Below are 18,143 nucleotides of genomic sequence, written 5' to 3'. Positions count from 1 at the left end.
GCTTCAGGACCTGGAAGACTTGCCGTGATAAGAGGAACTATGAATTCTGCTGTCTACCAAGAGATCCTGAAGGAGAATGTCCGACCATCTGTTTGTGTACTCAAGTGGAAACGAACTTGGGTTCTGCAGCAGGACAATGATCCTAAACACACCAGCAAGTCCACCACCGAATGGCTGAAGAAAAACTAAATGAAGACTTTGGAGTGGCCTAGCCAAAGTCCTGACCTGAATCCTACTGAGATGTTGTGGTATGACCTTAAAAAGGCAGTTCATGCTCGAAAACCCTCTAATGTAAAGGAATTAGGACAATTCTGCAAAGATGAGTGGGCCAAAATTCCTCCAGGACGCTGTAAAAGCCTCATTGCACGTTATCGCAAACGCTTGGTTGCAGTTGTTGCTGCTAAGGGTGGCCCAACCAGTTATTAGGTTTAGGGGGCAATCACTTTTTCACACAGGGCCATGATGGTTTGGATTTTCTTTCACCTTTAATAATAAACACCTTCATTTACAAATTGCATTTTGTGTTTACTTGTGTTGCCCTTGACTATTGTTTAAATTGGTTTGATGTTCCGAAACACTTAAGTGTGACAAACATGCAAAGGAACAGGAAATGAGGAAGGGGGCAAACACTTTTTCACACCACTGTGTGTATATATATATATAGACACAGTCTATGCGATGTATACAGTCCATTCAAGGCAGAGAAATGCGGGACTGTTGTGCTAATTAACGTTAGCGATTAGGGTTAGCGATTAGCAAGCAAGCGATTTATAAAAGGTTTCAGTTAGGAACATTGTTGCAAGTGTGTATATATATGTACAGGACTGCATAAACCACAAAACAAGACTGTCGTAAATTTTAAATCAATTATTTAAGCCAAAAATACTTACATTTATGCATCTTTCTGGTCGATACGGCAGCCATTGTTGCCTGTTGCACAATGTATATCGCTACCCCTCGGTTTCAAGTATGCTGGCGTTCTCTCTAGATTTTTTTCATTCACTGTCTATGGTACCTAGGGCCATACACTCCTTACCCCTCAATCACAAAACATATTGGGACACCACTAGGTCCAGCGTGAACACGCAAAAACAAGGGGAAGGGGTAAGATAAAGAAATGAGATTCAGCCTAGATATCATAACTTTTGGAATATCATAATATGGCTTAAGTGATGTCTTTCACTGGTTTTAAAGTCTGTGTTACAGTAAAGTGATGTAATTTTCTGAACTTACCAGATTGTTGTAACGGTTCTATTATTTGCCTTTAGCCATTAGTCATATCCACATTACTTAGGAATATGTATCAAAAATCTCATTGTGTAAGTATTTTTTGAAAGCATCAATAGTCAACACTGCAATATCGTTGTGGTATCAATATTGATGTAAATTGGGCCAAAAATATTGTGATATTCAATCTTGCCCAGCCCTACACAAATCCCTCTAGAACTAAGCTAACACAATGTTCCCGCTACAGTGTCGTCATTTCCGGTAGCGTTACTAATTCAACAATTCACAATAGTAGATTAAACACAGCAGACAAACGTTACATTATTAAAATGCGGGCTTTCGGTGTATAATTTGACGTTTCAAAGCCAACTTGACTTGCGACTGCGGTTATGGCGTCCTAATATGATAGCTACTATTCTGTGACACAACAGCGTGCACGCAGGTATTGTAAACGTGTTTGATGGATGCAAACAAGTGTGAACCATCATTTATAACGTGCTTTAATGTTTTAATTTGGGTGAAACCAGGGAACCGTGATTACGTTAGCGGTTAGACATTAAAATGCATATAAGAAACCTTTCATTTAAGCAGATAGCATAATAAGTAAAAGATTGAAAATGTAAAAGATTGACTGGCTAATGGTGACACGCTTGGGGAGGAGATGAACCTAAAATCTCACTAATGCAGTCCATTTACACCCGTAGTTGATCTTAATTTACCAGAATTTCAAGACACAAAATGTCTAAGCGGCTATACTAGTTTGTCTGGTATGGTCACATTTGGTCAGAGCATGTTATGTTGTGTTTGAACAAGGAATTTCCCTACATTGTGCAGGGTGACAGTATGATATTGTCTTGGTTTTCATGATGTGGTCACTTAAGTGTGTTTGAAACACTTTTCCTGTAGGGTTTCTCTTTAAAAATGCATCTAGTTTGAGAACAGGAGATTTTCGACCACTGGTTGTGTTCCTTTTGGTAGTAACTACAGGGTTGTAAATCAGTTAAGTCTAAAGATATCAGGCTTTACTTTGGCTTTGACTGTGCTCTGCTTCAGTGTAGGTTGTCACATTAATATTCATGCATGGCAATAGAAGCCCTCTCTTGTATTAGATCACTTTTGGGATATGACCTTCATACTCTGACTCTGACTTTGTTACACGAGAAACAGATTTTTCAGCTTTTCACAGTGCTGGATTTGGTAAACATTGACAAGCTATGGGTTATAGAGCAACAGGGCTTGTCTTAATGATTGAGGATGTATGCAGATGGGTAAGCTGCCGCAGGATAACATGAAGGCAGAGCCCTCAGCCTCAGTCATTCTGTGCCCTGTTGAACTCCTGTTATGCTGAAACAGGTACTCTTGCCGCTGCTCCCAGTTGCCCGTTTTGGCTTAGAAAGCCCTTATATTGCCAGGTTGTCTGGACGTTTCGATTTTCAGTTAGTACACGCGTGGTGAGGTTGGGATGATTTTAGGTTCCCTTTTTGGTCTGCTTGTTCATGAAGTGTTCAACTTGTGCCTGACCACGGAGTATACCTTGGATGTTTACAGTGCTCTAGTGTACAAGCATTAAGAATTACAAATGACATCTGTCATTCTAATTGATGACTCTGCAACACTGTTACCCACAATAACTCAACCTCCTACAAATGTAAATGTAAAGAAGTGGCATGTCAGTCAAAATGGCCGACTGATAACCAACATAGTTTTAAGAAAGCTAAACTGCAGCTGCTAAACTGGCACCCAAAACCTTTTAAGGAAGTTGAAACTGGGCTGCTTGATGAGTTAAGTGTGAAACGAACCAACCTCATTCATCAGCACAGTGCTAATTGTATTCAGCTGCTGAATTGTTTGTATGCAAAAATCATAAGTTAATTACCATCTTTCATAGCTTCTTTACTAAACTTTTTTTTCATTCATTAATCAGAGCCTTTGACTGCATCTAACACTGTAATGACAAATGTGTGAATAATTCTATTAACTTCATTTTGTATATCTTGTTGTTATTCTTTTTTCTTTCTTTCTTTTTTTTTTTTACAACCTGAAAAGGTTCTTGAACTCTTAAAAGAAAAACAACAATGGACCGTCCCTATTATGCTGTACAAGGGGAAGTAAAGTCTGTCTGATGCAGCTTTTACAGAACTCATTGGGTCTTAATTGTGTTAGACTACTGTTACCACATTGAAGCTATAAATTACTTTAATTTAGTTGTTGAAAGAACACTTCCCCCTGTGCATGGTAATGCTGTAACAAGGATCTCCTTCATCAATAATGTTGAGAAATGCATGATATCTAGCAGGACTCAGCTAAAATTAATTAAAATCTGTAATTTTGTGCATCGTCATTTCTGATTAACTTTTGGATTATCATTGCTCTGTGGGACGTCTCCGAAAAAATAACAACCATGTGTTCTCTCCCTCTCCATCAGTTGTTCCTTATTGACTTTGGTTTGGCGAAGAAGTACCGAGACAACCGAACACGACAGCACATCCCCTACAGAGAAGACAAGAACCTGACTGGCACAGCACGCTATGCCTCCATCAATGCACACCTGGGCATTGAACAGAGGTCTGTGCAAATGTTTAATTTCAATCAATTCATTTGGATTCATTCATCAATTCAGTCATTTAATTAGATTCTCAGGACAATTTTCCAAAGAAAATTAAAAAAAACCTTTTTAGAATAAATGTTTCAAGAAAATAAGCTAATAATTAAAATGGTCTAACATGGGAACTGATTTATCAGTTAGTCTAAGCAGTCTTTTGGAAGTTGCTCTTTTTCCTGGTCTTACATTGGTGCAACCAGCTTCTTACTAAATGTTTCATTTTCCATGACAGTAATAAATGAAATGTGTATATGATGTATATTTATTGTATATAATACCTATTTATGAATATAAATACGTTAAAGAGGCAGGGCCTATTACATTTGATCAATATTGTTGTTGTGTGCAGTCGCCGTGATGACATGGAGTCGCTAGGCTATGTGCTGATGTACTTCAACAGAACCAGTCTGCCGTGGCAGGGATTAAAGGTATGAAAATATAACAAACTGTCACATCACAATTTAAATAGATTTTTATTATTAAACAGTATTTACAATAAAATAGTCCCTCCTGGTCTGGCTTCCAAGGCGGTTGCTATGGAGCGCTAGCATAGTTATTTCTTTCATCACGGGCTAGCATATTTGTCTTTTTATTTACATTAGTAAAGTAGGATTAGTAGTAGGATGACTTTGAGAACTGCTTGTAGCCTTTGTATTTCTTGTCTTGGTGGAGGTCTGTCGCTTGTATTAGAAAGGATGTTGCTCCACTTTCTCCGGCCACTAAGTTCTGGAGGGAGGTTTTGCACTTGTGGCCACACAATGGCTTTGATCTCTCTTGTTCCCACATCCGATTCAGATTTAGTTTCTGAATCATGGTGCTGCTGAGGCAGTGGTTAGTGTTTTTCTGCGTTCTTGCTTGCATATTCTGGGCAACATTGTTGCAAGATGATTGCTCTCTAGTGTACCGGTAACACACAGCAAAATAACATTTTCTACATTTAGGCTGCAACTTGGGTCATTTACAGCAAGGATAGCCAATAGGCTACTATATATTTTAATACTAGGTCACTTGCCAAACCTTTTTGACACTGCATTTCCCTCTTATTAACTTAAGATATAAGCCTAGTGCGTCCATGGCTAGGTGGGAGAGATATTTCTCTGTGGATGAAACTGGTAAGGACTGTCAGGTTATTCATACATAAATCCGCTTGTTGTCTTTATTTTTCTCTAGTGGGTTATTGTGATTCTTTGTATGCTTGTTGAAGGCCAGTGTTGCATTCCTAAGGCTGTTTTTGTCCCTTTTTTTAATGATGAATGACGTGGGTTTGAGCTTCCAATAGCCTTCATTTCCTCTGCACCCGAAGTGTAGTTGAACATCAAACCACACTTTGTTTACCGGCCCCTCAGGGGTTTTGGGATCCAGCACTGTCGCCGAGTTGAAGTCATCTTCTGATGTTGACGCAACGGTCATGTCGAGTCCCTTCTTCCTGTGTTTTCACAACTGCTCTGTCTTTGAGGAGACCCAAGGACCGACAGAGCTGTGGGTCCTTAATGTAACAATTAAGTTAAACACAGAAACCACAGTATCCATGCACCAGTCCCAGCCAGCACTTGACGGCCCATTTTGTTTGCTTAAGCGTGTTCAGTTAACTTTTTTCTCCAGTTGGTCGACGTCCTCTTTACATAGCTATGCATGCCATTTAGCAGTTGTAGTTTCTTCCGGAGATGGGCACGTCTTAATCCACTCCTCCATTGTCAAGGTTACTAAACTACTACAACGGCAGCCAGTGAGCTGTTGTCCCAACACGATTGTTATGCCGCGGAAATAGTAACTTGGATGCTGCATTTATGTTGCAAAAGTGAATGTTGTAAGAGTATAAAAATCACTGGAGTGGTAGTATGATAATAGTAGCATTACTAATGTATTTGTGTTTCTTAGGCTGCTACAAAGAAGCAGAAGTATGAGAAGATCTCAGAGAAGAAGATGTCCACCCCTGTTGAGGTCCTCTGTAAGGTAAGAAACTGTTAAAACAAGCACCGTGGTCAAAGTGATCTCACTCCGCATTCACATACTTAATTGTGAATGAATTCATTTTTCCAGGGTTTCCCAGCAGAGTTTGCTATGTATCTGAACTACTGCCGTGGCTTACGCTTTGAGGAGGCTCCAGACTACATGTACCTGCGCCAACTGTTCCGCATCCTTTTCAGGTACACGCGCATACACATGCTACACATACATAAAGCAAAATGCCATTTTGCTGTGGCCAGTCTTGATGCCCGCACTGTTTCCGGTCTGTCTTCTGTGCTTCTTACCATCAATTACTGTTTATTTTCATTCCTCTGTTTGTATACTGCTATTTTTGTTGTAAAGTGACATGAACAAAGCAAGCTACATTAAGGGAAGACCAATTTCTATGCCATCACCTCTTCTTGTTTGACTCTGCTGCTTCTTTATCTTATTTCCTATGTTTCCTATGTCCTTCCATAACCAATTTCAAACAGCAGATTGTTGGGATATTGGGATGATGTGGTATTTCTATGTATTTTAGGACTCTGAACCACCAGTATGACTACACATTTGACTGGACCATGCTGAAACAGAAAGCTGCACAGCAGGGGGCCTCTTCCGGGGTCCAGGGCCAGCAGGCACAAACCCCCACAGGCAAGCAAACTGACAAACCCAAGCCTAACATGAAAGGTTAGTAGCAAACAGCCAAGCGACGTTTTTTTACAGACACCAATTGCTCATATATTCATTCAGTATTGTATTTAGGACTATTAGACATTGTTTTATTCCCTAACCTACACCCCAGTGCCACTTTTTTTTTTATAAAACACCAAATTGGAAATCAAAAGCAAATAAAGCTTCTTATTCCGGTTGGAATGATGAAGCCAAACAGCATTAAAAGTTTCAGGAGGCACCCTAAAAGAACAGAAAAGCCCAAGTAAAATAATTGATACAATTGGTCTGTCTTGCAGAAGCAAAGACGTCCTTGGGGAATTTGACTACTAACTTTGTAACCATGCTATTCTGACCTTTTGTTGGGACTGGACAACAAGCTCTCTCTGTTGGGACAATGTTTTAATGCTGACCAACTCACTCTGCTTACACACCTCTGACTCTTCTGTAGTCTGTCTTTATTAACATTCCCTCTCCAAACTGGATCACGTTGAAAATATTTTCATTGTTTTCCCTCCTTACTTAACACTTGTTTGCCCGTGCTATTTGACTGTGACATTAATGATCCATACCTGGTGTCAAGCAGATGGAGACTATGTGTTCCTTATTGGAAACGGCAACCTGAGGAGTATTGGTCCTTCAGGACTGGAATAAAGGGTATACCTATGATGTCACTGTATGTGGACGTTTCCGCTGTCTCTCTACTGGGTGGCAAACAAGTCAGGTCTGCCACGGTACATTCACACAGGAAACAAAAAGATGGCAAATGCCGTAAAATGGTAAAGAGTTGTTGTCTAAATGACTTCGCCAAATGATTTGGAAATAATTCAAGAACATGTTCTGACTAATAGAAGAGAGGCAACTTGAAGTGAAGTGAGTTTTTGAGAGGCTTTGTAACGTTGACTAACCAAGCACATGGTTTTCTAAATGAAACATTGATTCAGGATTGTGCAGGAATATACTTTTTAGAGCATTGTGTTTTTAGTAAGGTCTAAAAGTACAGTAGTAGTCAAGCAACAACAGGAATGACAGTCTGCAATACATTCAAAGAAGGGGTCAGCAGGGAAAGAGCAAGGGCTCTTTTTTATTTTTATAAAGATTAAAAAGTTCTCTTTTGCAGCATTTAATTAAACACATGCTTAAAGACATTTAAACAGTTTTGTTGGCTTTTGTGTTATTCTAAACTTTGACATACATTTTACCGCAATTGTATATCAGTTCCAAATATGGATATCTGATCTCCTTGATTACCGATAATCGGTATCAGCCCTTAAAAAAACATACCAGTCAATCAGTATTTCTTTGAAAATACTTGGTTCCTAGCCAACCTTAAAGCGTAACTTAAAAGGTTTTGACAACTCACTGTAGCTGTTGGTTTTTCCGCTCGTTGACATCTGGCCAGTCAAAAATAGTCAAGGGAGGAGAGTAAAGATGAAAAGCCCCTAAAGCTTAGGTCCATGTAAATGCACGGATAATCTTTTGTTTTGTTGTCAGTGAAAAACAATATTGGCCTCATTTAAGAATGAAATTTCATTCTATGGAGTCTTTTCACTCGCATTCAGAGATCAACTCTTGGGACCGGAAAAACAAACCGCTAAAGTGAGTTATTTTTAGTAAACTCTGTGTACTAAATGTTCTCAGTGCTTGTGTTCATGTGTAGAGCCCCTGGTGATACTTAAAGCAAAGTCTCATGTTGTTGAGCTTCTTAGCGTTTTAAAAATAGGGATTTTGATGCTATCGTAGTAGGGCCCCTAGCACTCCTATTCAAAAGGCCATTTGACCGCAAAACAATAATACGGTAAACCTTAACAGTGGCGCTTCTGTCCTAATTGTGCTTTTACACAAAAGTTTGACTCTGATCCAGTTACAAAAAGACCCTAGGTTGCAATTTAGCAAGAGTTACACTTAAAGGGGAGTGGAGCACCGAACTCCAGCTGACCCCAACTCACACTGCAGTTTTCACAACTCCCAGCCAACTCTGGGGTCCCTTTTCAGGAAGGACGTTTAACAAACTGAGTCAACCCTGAACTCTGAGTTTATTTACCCTGACATGGGAAACAGAGTTTTCGGTTCCAGAACAGCTGATTTGAGTTGGTTCAATCGACTCCGAGTAAGTTCATTCAAAGTTAAGCGTGTGCACCACCACAATAAAAGGAAGCATGACTGGAGCCATGATACTACGATTCACCATGGTAACAACCACAAACAAACTGGTCGACGAAAATAACCATGCGCACATACTGCGAGTTTAACATGTATTTAGTTGAGTCAATGCGTAAGCACTGATATGGTGTATTCATTAAATATTTAATCACAGGGAACCTATAATATTACTGGTGAAAACTAATAGGCTACATCTCGGATTTCATTTCGGTGCAAGCCTGTGGACGAAAATGTAAACTACTATTAATCCCATTTCAGAGTGATGCACACTCTTCTCTCCGGACTTTCCTACAGTGGCCTTACTAATATGCTCCGCATCAACAATGGTGTAAAGAAAACTGCCGTTTGGAAAAAAAAAAGTAATGCGACACAAATAATGTGCTGGGATGTAGAGCAGGTCCATGATGGGTGACGTCAGTAATATGAGGACGGATAAGGTTATGTAGCCTCCATAACTGATATACTGGGATGAAAAATTATACTGTTCAGATAGGTAGTTATCTGGAAATGAAAATGCATCTATCGTTGGGCCTCTATATCATCTCCTGATGTATGTTTTTCTCGCTGGGACGTAATACAGCTTCTTCATCAACGGAGTTGTCGACACAAGGACACGCCATGTTTTTAAAATAACACGTTTAATAGTCTGCCTAACATGGTTAACAAACCAACATGTTTTTTATCCATGCAGATATCAAACTGCGCTAAAATGCTCTTGATACAGACTGAATGAATAAGGAAATGAAAGAGCGCTGAGTCAGAGGGAGGAGATGGAGAAGAAAACCTGCTCCTGACCAGGTTACGTTCACAGGCTCAGTTACCATAGTAACTGACTCTGAGGATAATTTACCTCTGGAGTTACCACTCCAATAACTCAAGAACAATGGCTAACAAAATGTGTACCAAACAATTAAACTCTGAATTGCCTAGGGTCCTGTTCAAGATCAGTCGTCCTACCTGTGCCATTTTGTGAAGTAATCTGTTTACAGTCATTGTTTTCTAACATTATGTCATGTTACTGTTTGGTTTTAACCGGTTTTGCTTATGAAGGCCACCATTATTTTATGTTATCCTATAGAGGATTAAGCTTTGGAGATTGGTCGAGTCATGAGTTTGAGTTGCACTTCACTTTACTACTTTGCCAGGTAGTTCAGTTTCAGTTTAGGCTTCAACAGGTCCAGTGTGGAATGTCAGTCAGGGATGTCTGACACACAGCGTCTTTTCTAGTTCTGCCTGTGAGCAATCAAAGGCACTCAGACTCATAAGCAAGCCAGCTTTCTGATAATGTTATGTGCAATGTATTCACAACTTGTAATGCTTTAAAACATGAAAGGTCTTATTCTTTTCTAAGTTTATTCTATACTTTTCTCATTGATTTTTCTCTTCCATACATTTCCAGTTGAGCAGGCATTGACAAAGAATAACTAATTTGAAGTTTTTAATTCCACCTTACCTGTCTTAAACACACACAGTCAAAGTTGAAAAGCTGATTTTAACACAGATTTAAAAAGATACTGTAAAATCAGACACACTGTCCTCAACCCTCTAATGAATATAATTGCATCTTCTTCCACTGTTAAGCCCCAGTCACTTCTTTGCTGAAAGTCTTTGTTGCACATACGGAAAATAATGAGTTAGCTTCAAATGAATGCCAGCATAAAAACATTTTATAGAAAAATATGAGTGGTCCAGAAACTAAACAAACTCAATGAAAAGTAGACAAAGTAGATGTTGTAGCTTATTGTTTAACACATAAATCCTGTTGGTCCAGCGTGCTCTTGCCTTTTCGTAGAATCTCACCGGCTCTGCTAGATTGTTGGTTTGCTGATGGCAGGGAGCATCATGGCAGGAGACACCCAGTCTGATGGGAAACCAGATGCTGTTCCAACATGCCCATTTCTCCCCCGGCCTAACACACTGAACATTAACATATTGGCTAGCAATGATGGCCATGATGTTTTAGAGTACTTAACAATCCTCAGTAGTGTGAATCCACAGTTGGAATTTTTTCTGCGCCCTTTGAAAAACTTAAAGCAGCCGCATTAACAGCCTTTCACTACAGTGTGCTGTCAGTACACAATTTCCCTGTTAATAAACAGGCAAAGGTCACATGTATTGAATTAACTGATGCAGTTTTTAATTTAATGTAAGACCTGTATTGTATTTGACAAGTGTTTAAAATGCAAGCTTTTAGAATTTTCTTTCAATTCCCTATTTCAACAGTGTAGTTTCTGTCTGACAGAACACTGGCATGTTGACGAGTTAGAACACTGTCTAATAAAGTTTAAGCTGTTAGACCGTCTTATAGGTTTTTTTAAGGTTAATCCCAGGTCTTAAGGGTGGTTCAAGTTGTACAAAAGAAACTGGCAGCTCTACCCAGACTCTGTTCCAACACTGCTCTAGTGGTGGATGTGAGGCTGTAGTCCTACCAATTTGAATTATTTAAAAAAAGAAAAGTAAAATCTCTTGTTTTTTTTATTGACATGTACTCTAGCCCATCTGCTCTAAAAACCTGAGAGTAGCACCCATAATACCTGTGCTGCCTAACTCAGTGAGGCCTTTTCTAGCTACATAAAGGTGAGATAAATGGGGTTTCAATCATAGTCGTAATGTACGTAGGCAGTGCAGGACACTTCAAACCACTCTGACATAGAAAAACTTGACCTATCAACCTAAAGAGATAATCGTTATTCACCCTGGCTTCATAACCCTTGACTGAACACTGCTTAGCTTTCTTTATGAAAGCCGTTCATACCTGTGTATATATCTTAATCATCCCACGTGAAACACAGGGTGTGCTAAAGTTGCATTAGGTATTAACCATAGTTGGCTTTTATTAATGTCTAATTGGCGGCAAAGATCAGATTTGACAATTTACTATTGTAACAAGTAGCTTTTTCTAACCTCAAAATTGTTCCTTGAAAGGTGTTAACACAAATAGAAACAAAGTTGAAATACAGTTTTGTCCCCTCATAGCCTGCCAAGAATGTTTGGTGATGTTGGATGGACAGTGACATGTCCATGCATCTTCAATGGACATGTCACTGTGTGAAAGTGAAGAACATTGTTAGTCAACAAGGTGCTCTAACTACACATCCTCTACTTATGGTTAATATGGTTAAGTAACCATGCAACATGCTCTCTTTTTAGGGTTGTGTACAAGAAGTATGAATCAGAATTAGAATTGACTTTATTGTCATAAGTTAAAACTAGATACAGTGAAGTGCTACTCTATGGTACAGACATAAAAACCGAGGTTTTTGCACTCTTATGTCAAATGCCAACGTATTTTGCAATTGTCAATTCAATTAGCAATTTTGTCATGCAATTTAAATGTGCTTTTTGCAATTAACTAAATGCATGGTTACGATGCCATCCTCAATACAGTTTTAATATTTTGACTAATAATTTGAATGTAAGCTCAGTTGATTACATTTTATATTGCCATGTTTTTTGGTGTCTTTATTTTTAAATGGCAATTCAATGTGCCAGCAAAAAACACAGCCTAGTGGGTTGCATTACATTTGCTTGGCTCCGGGCTTATTTGGCCTCTTTATTCAAATGGGAATTTAATAAGTCCTCATCGAGGCCGGTCCTTAGTTAGGACGACACTCCCTGTCTAGTAAACACAGGCTGTGTTAAGAGCCGGCTCCTCGCTCCACAGTCTACGCACCACTGACACAGCCTGTAATTCCTGTGGTGTCAAGGCCTGTTGGGGCAGAAAGTTCTTCCACCCTCTGGGAGAGTATTAGCACCCTAGCAAAGTTGCCGATGCTCAATCCACGTCATCTGCTAAAGCATTTTTAAGTCCACTTCAGAGCAAATAGTCGCAACAAGACATAACTGTTTGAGAACGTTGCAGGGAAAGGTTGCAGCGGCCTGAACTGGCCCGTCTCGGCTCAACTCAAGCCAGCTAATGGAATGCCTGGTTTTAGAATGAAAGGCAACGTCACTTGTTTTACCAGCCAAGGCAAGCACGGTATGGGGTGGAGTGAACTAGAGAGTGACTGAACGAAACCGTGAATCAGAGAAATAAAACATAGTTTTTGTTTGTCTCACATTCTCATTCATATTTTAAGACACTACATATGATATTCAGCGACATACAGAGCCTGAAAAGTAAGAAAGTAGAACAGGAGTACTGAGTCACTGCTATGAAGATGATACACACGTCAGGTTTCAGGACGTTGAAGTAGATGCAAGTTTCAACTGGTCTCGTCGCAAATCTCTGGTCTGAACTGAGCTGCAACAAGTTCACCTGTGGCCATGTTGGCATTCATGTATAATGTAGGACCTGTTAGGACCCGTGGGCCAAGTTCTGGAAAACCTCCACTTTCCCTCTAGTACTCATTGCCTTCATTGGTTGGATTAGGTCCGGGTTAGAGATGTCCAATCAGAGGCAGAGTGTAGTGTTCCTGTTACTTTGCACGTTTTAAATTGCATGACAGAATTGCAAATTTAATTGAACTGACAATTGCACATACATAAATCCATGGTCACAAACTTACATTGAAAAAAAACGCACCTTGACTTGGAACCTGGAGTAGAGAATGTGAAGCTGGTTAAACCAGAAACTACTAGAACTGTTGGGTCCTTGTAAATTCTGGAGTGTGGTCTATCTGTATAGTGTCTTGAGATAACTCTTGTTATGAATAGATACTATAAATAAAATTGAATTGAAATTGAATTGAATAATACATTTTTGAGAAAATATGTAGATATTGAGATATGTATCATGTTACAGCGTAGCCTAAAAATGTCAAAATATTAGAAGCCCTATAGACCTTTTTAAAAAGGCTGACATGTTGACATGTCATAGTAGGAAAAGCACAGGTGTATTCAAGCCATTAATGATGGCTGCATTCCACTTAGGAGAGGCCCTGGGACTGTGCATGCTGACTCACTGCAATAGCTCACCGGGACACTAGATGGCATGGAGTTGGTTATCAATTTCAGCTGTGCTTTTCCTGCTATGACGAGACAAAATGTCTACTGTGAAAAGGTCTTTTGCTTAGCCCTTCGGTGAGCTGCTGTCACCCGAGCCGATGTGCACACCATCATTTGTACATCTAGAAAAAAAACAGCCATCCGACCACTCGCGTTGTGCGTGGATCTTTTTTGTTGCTTGATTGCGAACCACAAACTACCTGTTAAACTACATGATCAGCTGTTCTCAGTTTAATCCAGGTTAGTCAGTTCATAGCGGTGGTGGACCAGATGACTTGGATATTGCAAACCACGAAACCTACTGATAATATCCACACACTAAAAATGAAGTCGGAGTAGAGTTTTCTCTAAGCTGGAAGACTCGGGACAATGCTTTCCTGTGGGAGAAGATGAGCGCTATCGAACTCCCACAGAGTGCAGGAACACTGCTGTAGTCCCTACCTGGTCTATGTGGTTCATCTGCCATCATGTCACACTGTGAAAAGGCCTCAACTCTCCCTTTTCACAATGCCCTGTTCCCAAAGTTGAGACTGTTCTTAATTCTTAATTTCACTGTAATGTTGTAGGTTATAGTTGTTAGTTTCTTATATGACATAGGCCTGTTCGGCAGGTTTTATGGGTTCATAGTATTTTGCTATGGTTCCGACTGTGTGGTGGGTGTAGCTCGGATGCTCACCAGCACAATCAGGGAGAGTGGGTGCAGGTTTGACTCATGAGGTCTTATCTGAAGGGAGGGGCTGGGCAGTCCTAAGGTGAAGAACTGTGTGTGTGTGTGTGTGTGTGTTATTAAATGTTGTTGTCTGGTCCAATTGGAGGGAAGGGGCGCATCAGGAGCAGAAAGGAGGGTGGCAGCCCGCTGGGAGGTTGCCTGTGTGTTGGTTCTCATGTTGCCTCAGTTTAATATATTGGTTTGAGTATATTTTTTTACATGTAAACACAAATGGTGAACTTAAAACACCTCTTCTCCAGTCGTCAATCATGACACAGTGCATTGAGCAACGTTTTTTACAAATGCTCGTACAGTTTGCACGTCTTAGCCCAGGTTCTGTCAGCTAGCAGTCGTGTGAGTCGTGTAGCTTAGCAACCAGTGGGGTTAATGGAAGAAGGGGAAATGTTGTGATGTGCCAGACGACATAAGGTACCAAACAAGGTAGGGTGCAGGGTTTTCCTCTCCCAACAGTGGAAAGATACCTCAACGTTCTCCCTTGTTGCCTTTGCAGATAACATTGCAATGTGGGAAACAAATGAATCTAGTTTTATCGTCGGGTGCATTTCTAGGGACCTTGGTGCCTTCTGTGTTTGTAGAAACTACTTTAGTTAAAGCATTGGCTGGCGAGATTTTTGGGGATAAACACTCAACTACACACAACTATCAACGGAACGCTGTAACATTATTATAGACCTATTCATCACCTGGGATTTCTAAGGTGCAGCATCCTCACACGGGTTCAGCAATGTTGTTCCGCAGTTAGTTCAGCAGTGCAACAAATGATCCGGTTGGTTGGGAGGGATAGCACCCTGTGCCATCTGCCTGATGGTGACACCTCTTATGCACGCTGATTCCTCTTAAGTAATCACCTTTCCTCACCTCTTGGGACTCACAGGTCAATGTCTTTCAGCTCTGCTGTTGAGCCAGCGTCTTGGTCTGTCTCTCTGTCTGTCCGTCTGTGGGCTTCTGAACGATGAGGTAATAATGGTGCCTGTGTTTCTGTCTGTGTCTCTAGGTTTCTGAGTGGTCTCTGCCCAGAGCAGAGCTGCAGAAGCGTTGGTGACCAGGACCAACACGTCTCTCTTCCTGGACAAGCGACAAACAGAAAGTCTGTGTCTCTCCTTCCATAATAACTATCTATGTAATGGAAATGTATAGATTCACACACGCCTTTGTAAGCTGTGTTATCTATATATTCATATGTAAATATAATAAAACTCTGCACTCCGAAAGAAAAGAAGAATGAGAAAGCAGTTTTTTTTTTTTTTTGGATGTGGAGGCTGTAGCCCCCTGCCCACACCCCCAGACACACACCCTCCCCCATCCATCCCTGTCTGTTCTCCTTTCAGTGTTGACTTTTGGTAAGGTTTCTTTGGAAACTGAAGTTAAGAAGATAGTCATCTGACCCTCTTGTTTTTTTTTTGTTTTTTTTTCTCCCAGTGGAAACATCTCAAAGCATCTTCTGCCCTCTTCACTCGTCAGTTATTTCACTCCCCCATTTACCAAGCAAATGTTCAAACATGTAAACCTAAAATCTGTTCTCCCTTTTTGTTTCTGAAATAATTGAATGATGCAACCCTGGATGTTATTTACTAAAAAAAAAAAAAAATCAAAAATGTTGGATTTCCTTTCTTGTTTTCTTTTGTTTTCCTATGGTGATTAGGAATTTGCCTGTTGACGATATAAGCAGCTGATGGCAACAGTCAATGGTAGAATGATACTCTGGCTCTCTCCCTCTCTCTTTAGAGCTCTGAATTATTATTAAATCTGTTGTAAAATGGTCTTCTCCAAAAATACCAATAAAAATATTACATAAGTCAGACTTCCAAGCACAAGTCATTATCAAGCACCTGTACATGAAAACTGTCTCCAAGCAGAAAATGTGTGTGAAATGTTCCTTCCTACACAAATTGCATTAATAACTATTTTAATCCCCAATCACTACATGAGTATTTCATTGTTTTCCGGCGATTGTCCTTCTCCACTGCCGATGTGTGTTGCTGATGCAGCACTGATCAGTATCAAGGCGGAGAACACAAACCCACAGTCTTCTTAAACATTTCTAGTTAAACGTGTAGTACCCAAAGTGGGTCAGTTATTCTGCCTGATTGACGATAAACATCAAAACAATGGAAACTCCATTACTGCTGCACAGCAGCTGGACTGAATTCAGACAGGCCTCTTCTATTATTTTGAGTCGGCCAGTCTGTTTTCAACGTTAAGTAAAATGAGCACCACAAGCTGCTGAAGGTAAACAACATGGCAGCTTCATCAGAGATGGTGAATCATATGGATTTAACATAAAGGTAATGATACAAAATGCATTATTTTAACAGAATTGGGTCATGTCCATGCTATTAAATCAAGTGAATTATTTAAGTCCTAAAATTTAAAACAATGCTGTCTTTATCAACAACATTCAGGAGAAACTGGATGGCTCCTACAGCCTTAAAGCATTATGGTCATTAAAGAAGACGAGCAGCTCTGCGGTCAGCGCTGAGTCGGAGGAATTTGAATGGGGGGGGGGCAGTTTTAGAAGAAATAGTAAAAGCAGAAGCAGCCACAGTGAAGTAGTACGCGTTAAGTACAGTTTGTACAGTTTGGGGGAACTGACCTGTCTACAAGGTAAGATACACCGCACCGTTATCTTGCTCTTCTTGTTTTAGGAAAAGCACTCTCGACAGTGCTGCGTCACACACACACACACAGACACGCACACAAACAGTGCTGGGGTTTTGTCATAAGTTGAATTGATTACTCAATAAATCATTAACACTAGAAGATTATGTTCATCCAAAGTATTGTTTGACACCACATATTTTATACATCTTTTTATATTCAAGTTAAATGCATACGTTTTGGTTGTGAAAATGGGGTTGCAGTGGCCAGACCAAAAAGCATACATTTATGTTATTCTATATTTTTCTTGTTTTCTACAAATCCTAAGTGGTGACTTTTGTGTGTGTGTGTCTCTCTCAGTAGGGCAGTAGGGCTCCATTGTCAGTAACTATTAAAAACACCACTGTTGGACTGGCTGACATTTTCCTTCTTTTCCATCACAGAGTCCTTATTAGAAATGAAACTATAGGTCTGTGAGCATTAGTTTTTTTTGTTTTTGTTTTTTTATATCAATTATCGACGGACTAACCTATGGGATTTGTTGACTGAGAAAAATCTAGAATAATACCAGCCTTGTATGACATCTAAGGGCTCCTTGTCTCGTTCTGTTGCTCGGTGACGGGGCATCTTGATGAAGGCCCGTCTCCTGACTTCTATGGATGGATGAAAGTGTGTTCACCCTGGCCTCGTCCAGAATGTCACTACGAGTCCTAGTGTCCTCCTACAGCTGGTAATGGACACTGTGTTCTGAAATTCTACTCTCCCCTTTGTGTGGTATGATGGTACAAACTTACATAGCACACTTTGACAGATGAACCCGCCTGAGTGAATCATCTTTTAACTTGCCTTCGTGAGCCATGGCCAGAAGCATCATGTGTTCAGGTTGTCTGTCTGTACGTAAATCCCATTCTTGTGAACACGATGTCTCAGGACCACCTGGAGGGAATTTCTTAACATTTGGCACAGACGTCCACCCCAGAATTGATTATTTTGGTGGTTAAAGGTGCAGTATGAAATGTGAGCTGGCTGTCAAACTGGCCAGTTGAGAACAACACACAGACCAAAACACAGACACATTCTGTCACGGAACAGGGTCTTTTTGGGATGTATTATAGTAAATATTTTACATATTGGACCATTAAGTTCACTGAAACAAAACCATTTCACACAAGAGTTACATGTAACTCAAGAATTTATCTGGCAATTATTACTTTGTGCAACAATTCACACATACTGTATGTCAAATAGGATGGAATG

The 18,143-nt window shown here is 40.1% G+C and overlaps 1 protein-coding gene across 4 annotated transcripts in view; it reads left to right on the top strand.

The window, feature by feature from the left end:
- csnk1a1 (casein kinase 1, alpha 1) overlaps window positions 1–16,089 on the top strand; it is a 37,517-nt gene extending 21,428 nt beyond the window's left edge. For 2 of the 4 annotated variants that reach the window (XM_034882853.1, XM_034882856.1), the window contains 6 exons: window positions 3,653–3,792; window positions 4,179–4,257; window positions 5,708–5,782; window positions 5,870–5,976; window positions 6,318–6,466; window positions 15,283–16,089. In XM_034882853.1, the coding sequence (XP_034738744.1) occupies window positions 3,653–3,792; window positions 4,179–4,257; window positions 5,708–5,782; window positions 5,870–5,976; window positions 6,318–6,466; window positions 15,283–15,290 (558 nt within the window). In that variant the 3' untranslated portion in view covers window positions 15,291–16,089. Of the gene's footprint in view, window positions 1–3,652; window positions 3,793–4,178; window positions 4,258–5,707; window positions 5,783–5,869; window positions 5,977–6,317; window positions 6,472–15,282 lie in introns of those variants that run through there. The other 2 variants (XM_034882855.1, XM_034882854.1) reach the window with 2 other exon arrangements.
- The last annotated feature ends 2,054 nt before the right edge of the window (window positions 16,090–18,143 follow it).

This window comes from Etheostoma cragini, chromosome 10, assembly GCF_013103735.1.
Source record: "Etheostoma cragini isolate CJK2018 chromosome 10, CSU_Ecrag_1.0, whole genome shotgun sequence".
Classification (NCBI taxonomy): domain Eukaryota; kingdom Metazoa; phylum Chordata; class Actinopteri; order Perciformes; family Percidae; genus Etheostoma; species Etheostoma cragini.
The sequence above is the reverse complement of the archived record's forward strand: the minus strand, read 5'-3'. Positions and strand labels throughout refer to the sequence as shown.